This window comes from Oreochromis niloticus, linkage group LG19 (genome assembly GCF_001858045.2).
Source record: "Oreochromis niloticus isolate F11D_XX linkage group LG19, O_niloticus_UMD_NMBU, whole genome shotgun sequence".
NCBI lineage: Eukaryota > Metazoa > Chordata > Actinopteri > Cichliformes > Cichlidae > Oreochromis > Oreochromis niloticus.
The window spans coordinates 22098184-22105188 of record NC_031983.2 but is presented as its reverse complement, the minus strand read 5'-3'; the positions used below and the strand labels follow the sequence as shown (position 1 = coordinate 22105188).

General features: G+C 41.0%; 1 protein-coding gene across 1 annotated transcript; it reads left to right on the top strand.

Moving 5' to 3' along the window:
• Positions 1-487: 487 nt before the first annotated feature.
• Positions 488-6521, top strand: golga5 (golgin A5). The gene is made up of 13 exons (XM_003445470.5): positions 488-679; positions 1782-2429; positions 3543-3740; positions 3835-4054; positions 4149-4272; positions 4368-4571; positions 4702-4872; positions 4962-5090; positions 5184-5282; positions 5409-5628; positions 5749-5848; positions 5945-6008; positions 6114-6521. Exons 2-13 carry the CDS (start codon positions 1790-1792, stop codon positions 6189-6191), a joined length of 2247 nt encoding a protein of 748 aa, XP_003445518.1. The 5' UTR covers positions 488-679; positions 1782-1789; the 3' UTR covers positions 6192-6521.
• Positions 6522-7005: the final 484 nt, after the last annotated feature.

Here is a 7005-nt window from a genome sequence, read left to right as displayed (position 1 = left end):
AAACAATTAGTAAACCCCTTAAATTAAAACTGAAAGTCTATACTACAATCATATCTTGATTGTCGGAACAAAATAAAGTACTCTGGCCTTAGTCTGTAATGTATCTTTTACTTTATATTAGTTTCCCCAGTGTTTAGCTTCATTTGTTTCAAACGGCAAGCTTTTATCCAAAGATGAGAACTTTATACGTGTTTATACGAATATTAATTAAAATAGGATCATACTTAAACTTAAAAAAACAAAACAAAACTATGTTTAATTTCCTTTAAAAAAAAGTAAATAACTTACCAGTTGTTCAGGTCTTCTTCTTCGCCTCCTTCTTCTTATACACATATATATATCTATATCTATATATATATATGTATATATATATATAAACATTTATTTTTACTAACAGTAAAAGTAAAGTAAACAGTAAAGTCCTTAACAGAGGTGAGTGCTGCGCTTTGGGAACCCCGTTAATTTTCGATCAGGCTTTTCCCAAGGCGCTCTGTTGTCGGGTCCTTATTTGCAGCGCTTCCTGGTCCACGTATTGAGAGGATCATCAACATCCTCCTTGACAGATGATGATATTTGACTTTGTTTTCCAAGCAGTTTTACTCTTTCACTCTGATCTGTTTAACCTCGGCGGCAGTCAGGTGACTGGAGACACCCTGAGACTGATACCTCTTGTCAAACGGTACGTTTAAATGTCTCCTTTAACAGCCAGCTAGCCTGTTAGCCGCAGCACTGATGGAGTTGATCCTGAACAACTGTGTTTACATCGTTTTACGATAACGTTAGAGTTAAAACATCTCCAATAACCCCCTTTGTTCATTTATGTTTAACAAAAAAAAGCGTGGTGTGGTTAAAAATAATAGCTGATTAAATTTCGCTGCTTAGTTTTTTGTTATAGCATGCTAGCTGTGCAGCATTTGTCGCAGGGAGAGTTTTAGTCCTGAGTCGAACTTGACAGGCTGCTCACAAAACTGGAAGAGTCCTAACTTTAACTGTCTACAATTTGTTGCTGCGATCCTGTTTATTTAATATGGATCGATTCGCAGTTTTGCTTCCCATCAAGCTCAGTCCTGTCTAGTTTCAAGGCCATCCTCAGAATCCATTTATTGCCACTGCGTTAGAAAATATAACGATTTTGCAAAGCAGCTGGCATATTTTAGTGTTACCAAATGTAGTTTCTCATCCATGACTGTTTTTCTTCAGAAACCTTATTAAGCAAATGCACCACTGAGCTGTCTTGTCTGCACCTGTTGTGTTGGCAGACCAGGTGAGGTTGTCAGCAATAAAGGTTCTGAGAAACCGTCTCTACAGAGCCTTTGTTGACAGCCCAGGGCAGGGTTTGCGCTGCTCTTCCTGAAGTCTACAGGAAGACATCAGAGAAGAATTATAGATCTAGTGAAGGAGGGCATACAGTGGTGTGATGTGACAGAGAAGACTGTTAGAGAAAGAGGCAGAAGATCTGCTGTGGTTACCTGGGCTGGTAGTAGCCACACCAGAAGTAGCTCTGTCATGCACAGGTACAGTTAGCCAGTGTATCCTGAGCTTTTGAAACTAAAGGCCTCATTGGATGATATCTCAGTGGTGATAATGATGAGGGGAGGTGAAATGCTATTTTACAGTTAAACTGCCTGTCTAGATTTAGCGTCTGTCATTGACATAGTGACCTTTACTCTCCTACTGACCTTCCTTATGTTGTTAAATAGAAATCCAAGAACTTGGAAAGTAAATAAATATATTATCTGTCAAGTAAATCTTTACATGTTGCTGTTTGTCTCTATCGCTAGGTTGCAAAATGTCTTGGTTTACTGACTTGGCTGGGAAAGCTGAAGACTTCCTGAATAAAGTGGACCAGGGAGCTGCTACTGCCCTGAGCAAAGGCCAGGAAAAATCATCCTCCTTTTCAATAGCCTATGGAGAAGAATCCACTGCTAAAACTGACTACAACTCTGCAGGGTACAAGACCAACCCACCTGTGACACATCATACCTATGCATCCTCTCATGATGCCCAGAGCTACATCTCTTCTGCAGCTGGCAACATCAAGAAATCTAATGCAACCGTGCTGGCTGGGTCTGCCAATGTGACCAGTACACCCTTGGGTTCTGGTAGCAGCGCTCCCAACACTAGCAAGACTTCATCTGGGTTTGTGAGACCCAAAAAGAGTGAGCAGAACGTGGACGATGACATGCTCTTCGATTTTCTTAATAGCTCTGAGCCTCAAGTCAGCAATCGGAGGGATTCAAGAAAGGAGCTTGTAAAAGTGGTAGAGGCCCAAAACCCAACATCTCCTGCTTCCACCACTTCTTATACCACCCCATCAGTCCCCTCCACACCCCCGTCCACCCGGGGTGTATCAAGAGCTTCAAGCATGAGCTCATTATCTGCTCACAGCATCAAAACAGAGGAGAACTCTGCTAAAGAGCAAGGCCAAGGTATGAGCAAAACCAGCAGAACACTGTGTGACTAATTAACAACACTCAAACATTTTATAAACAATCAACCTTATTCACAGGAGAAGAAAATTTCAGCTTACAGTTAAGACAGGTTTTTTTTTTAGCTTCTTCTTCACCTTTATTGGCACATCAATGCATTTTTGTCACATTACTTCTACTGAAAGGCTCTCATGACTATGAGAGAAAAATTATGTGCGGTTATGTGCATGCTGAATCCTGAGCATGCACATGAAAGCAGCCTTTGTTTAAATAAATCGGTGATAGGATGCACTAATTTGCAAATATTTAGAGAGTACAGTGAAAATGGAGTGAATAAACACATGAAAAGGAACTAATAATTGGTCACTTGGTAAGATAACAGTTATCTTCAAGAACATTCTGGTTTGTAATTACATATTGAAATAGTCAATTGCTTGAAGGGGTAAAATTATTTTACAAGAAAATAAAGGTCTATAAAGAAAGTGAATGAAAACCAGTGACTACTCTGCCACAGTCATAACTCAGCTTTTTTATATGAAACCCAGTAAAAACAAGAATCAATGTTTTTATTAGTAAATCTTTGGTTGAAGAGCTGAAATGAATTAAGAGGGTTTAAGAATTGAGTCAGAGGTGTACATACAGATCGTCTCCACAATTTCTCATAAGCTCTTGAGAACTTACTTGCTTTCAAAGCAAATTTTAGGTTACGTCGTTCTTTCAATTTAGAAAGACTTGCTGTTGGATTTCAGTGGCTGAGTAAAGAATATTATTATTAATACAGTACAGAACTGTAGCATGTGAATAAAGATGGATGGTATATTTTCTTATAGAGAGAGGGTGCAAGATTGTTAATATGAACCACATGGGACCTAATACTGAACCTTGTGGGGCTCCCTTTTAAAATGTTAAATTTACCACCTCCCAATAAAGAATTAACCCACTTAGTGTCCAAAACTTGACAGGGAACCTTAAAGTACAATGGTATGAAATAAGATAATTTTATATTAATGCTTTATTATACCAGTTTGTTGCTGTTTAGCAGTATAATATAAGAGCTACCACACTTATACCTGTAAATGCTGATCTCTCTTCACTCTTGCCTGGCCACCACAGATACACCTGAGAGTTCAGACTCAGGCTTGGCTGTCCCTCAGGAGTCCAACAGGCAAGAGCCTCCTCCACCAACAGAAGAACCACAGAACCAGATCCTATCCAGCCTGCGTCTAGAGAACCAGTTACTGCGCAGTGAGGTGGCCTCCCTCAATCAAGAGATGGCTTCAGTTATCCAGAGAGCAAAAGACTTACAAGATGGTTAGCAAAAAAACCCAAAACTGAAACCGAAAATGGCACACATTCACATATCTACACCTCTTCCTATGATTTAATTTGTTTTTTTCTCTCTTAGAGCTAAACCAGGCCCGTCTACGTGCAGACAAATGGAACTCGGAGCAGTCCCAGACTGACCGAACGTTACGAGAACTTCGGTCACAAGTCGATGACCTAACAGAAGCTCTCTCAGCCAAAGACGGTCAACTTGCAGTCCTAAAAATCAGACTCGATGAAGCCGATCAGCTTCTAAAATCCCGCAGTGCTGCATTAGAGGAGGCACAGAAGGAAAAGTCAAAGTATGCTTTTGCAGCCAAAGTCTGAAATAGAAATTACATTAAACTTATAAAGAGCTGATTTTAACATCATTTTCTTGTCTTGTTTGATTTTTAGAATTATGCAAGACCACACAGAAGGGAACAGCATGCAGTCCCAAGCTCTGGAAACCTTACAGGAGAGGCTGCGAGAGGCTGAACTGGCGCTCAGAAGAGAACAGGACAACTACCGGCAGATGCAGGTGCACATGATGCCATTCATTTTCTGTATTTACAACTGTTAAATATAGACTGGTCATATGGAAATGATGAGACTTAACTCTCTGTTCTTGTGTAGACTGAATATGCTGGCCGGCTCTCTAAATTGGAGGCTGAGAGGCAAACCCTTGCAGAAACAGTGACTGCAGCTGAGCGGCGAGCAGCAGAGGAGAAGTTCAAGATCGACGACTTCCAACACCAACTAAAAAGTGCCAAAGCTGCAGCTGAGTCTGCCAAGCAAGAGTTACAAGACTATAAACAAAAAGCTTCACGCATCCTACAAGTAAGGCTTGTGGAGGCTTTCCAGAAAAAACATTTCATTGAAAGCTTTAGCCTGGAGTAAAGTGTGGCTACAAACTGTCTCATCATTAGATGTTTGAACTTTTATTTTATACTTTTAAATGTTTGCTTAGTCCAAAGAGAAGTTGATCAGCAGTCTGAAGGAGGGATCCGGTCTAGACGCACTGGACGGCAGTGGGACCATGGCTCTGGAGCTTGAGGAGCTGCGTCATGAAAAGGACCTGCAGAGGGAGGAGATCCAAAAACTGCAGGGGCAAGTTCTCACTCTGAGGACTGAAATACAGGTGAGATACTATTTGTAGCTGGAAAAAGCAAAATTACTTACTTGCGAGAGAGGCCAGTAAATCAGTGGAGGTTGAATTTTTGCTTACAGGATTTGGAGAATCAGGCGCTGGCAGAGGCAGAGACGTGGAGGGAGCAGCAGGCGCAGTTACAGGAGCAGCAGGCCTTACAGAACAGAGCTAAGCAGGAGGTGGAGGCTGAGGTGGAGCGCTACAAACAGGTAAAAGAGAGTCACAATAATAACAATAAGCTTAAAATGATAAAAGCTGTGCACAAGCTGTTGTTTAGACTAATTTAATCTTTGTGCCTATAGGAGCTGCAGTACCTTGAGGAAGAGCACCATCGAGCCAAAACGACTCTGCAGAGTCGAATCAAAGACAGAGAAGATGAAATCCAAAAACTCAGGAACCAGGTCAGTACCTTAAAGTTATACAAAACAAGTGAGGAGTCTCCTTCCCGGATCACGACTTGGGGAACATTTGCTTTGTGTCTATTAAAACCACTGAATAATAATGTCTGATGAATTTCCTTTTTGCAGTTGACCAACAAGACACTCAGTAGCAGCCAAACAGAGCTGGAGAACCGGCTCCACCAGCTGACGGAGACACTGATCCAGAAGCAGACAATGCTGGAAGCTCTTGGCACAGAAAAAAACTCCCTCGTCTTTCAGCTGGAGCGCCTGGAGCAGCAGCTGAAGAATACTCAGGGAGGACAAAGTGGAGGGCCGGCAATCAACATGAGCGGTTTAGAGGGAGCAGGTAGGAGAAGCTGTCATTTGCTTTTTGTTTTGGTAAATGAGATCTGTTTTGAACAGTTGTTTTATTAAAAAACCTAATATATGATATATGCATTTACATTTCTCTGTTTTGGACTGTCAGGGGCAAGACAAAGAAACACACCTGTGCTCTTCAGTGACCAGGACAGTCCAGGAGTGTATGGAAAAGTACGTAAGGCAGCCAGCACAATTGACCGCTTCAGGTAAGCTTTCACTGTTCACCGCTATACTGTGCTACAGTTCCACTGTTTTACCAGTGAAAAACTGTTCACTGTGACCAATACTTTTATTTCTAACAGCATAAGACTGGGAATCTTTCTGAGGCGCTACCCAATGGCCAGAGTTTTTGTCATCCTGTACATGGTCAGTGTTATTATTGAAATGAGAGAGTGCTCAGTAGCTGGTAAAGTGGTCTTTAACATCCGGAGTTTATTCATGATCGTTTTTCTTTTTCCTTTTTCTTTGCAGGCGGTACTGCACCTGTGGGTCATGATTGTTCTTCTGACCTACACACCAGAAATGCATGGTCGTCCTGATGGAAGATAGAAGGCCTGAGTTTTATGGTTGGGTATTAAAAGATGTTTTCATTGGCCTTTAATGTAAGGAAGCTGCTGGAATATGGGCTCTGGGACCTCTCCCTGTTTTGCACAAATATGCTATGAATTAAAAGACATTTCCTCTAATTTCTTCTATATTGTTTCCAACTGAAGATGGGTAGCATTGAGTTTTAAAGTAATTACAGAGTGATATTGTGTTGGTGGTCTCCTAAACGGACATGAATCAAAAATTGTGTTGGTTTCAGACTTCTGAGAGATTGTATTTAACACTATGTACAAAAAATACTCTTTTAATAAATGAATTAGAAGGAAAAACAGAGACTGGCTCTTCTCTGTCACATTGTTTGAGCCGCAAAGCAACAGAAAGGGAACCTTCACAGATCTTCTGCACAACACTCAGTTTAAAAGTCTTTGAGGAGTGAAAACGATAGGTCCAGATGAACTGAATAAAAATTCTGGGGGCTATGAAGAACACAAAAGGATGAATCGAGGATGCAAGGATGATGTGATAACACAGTCTGACAGACAAAAAAAAAGGGTTTTCACACCAAAAAGATGGTTCCCAAAGAGTTGTTAGCTGAAAACTCAGCATATCCTGACATGGTGAGCAATGTATCCTTAAAAAATTAGGCAAAACTGCAGAACAAAAAGAATAAGTGATGGGCCTGTCTACAGCAGACAAACAGTATCTGAAGGTCATGTCCTTCAGAAACAGGAAAGACTGCAAAAACCTGGCACAAGACCAGAGAAATGGTTGCAGTGAAAGTGTGGCTGTCATTTTGAGAAAGGTAAACAAGGAGAAA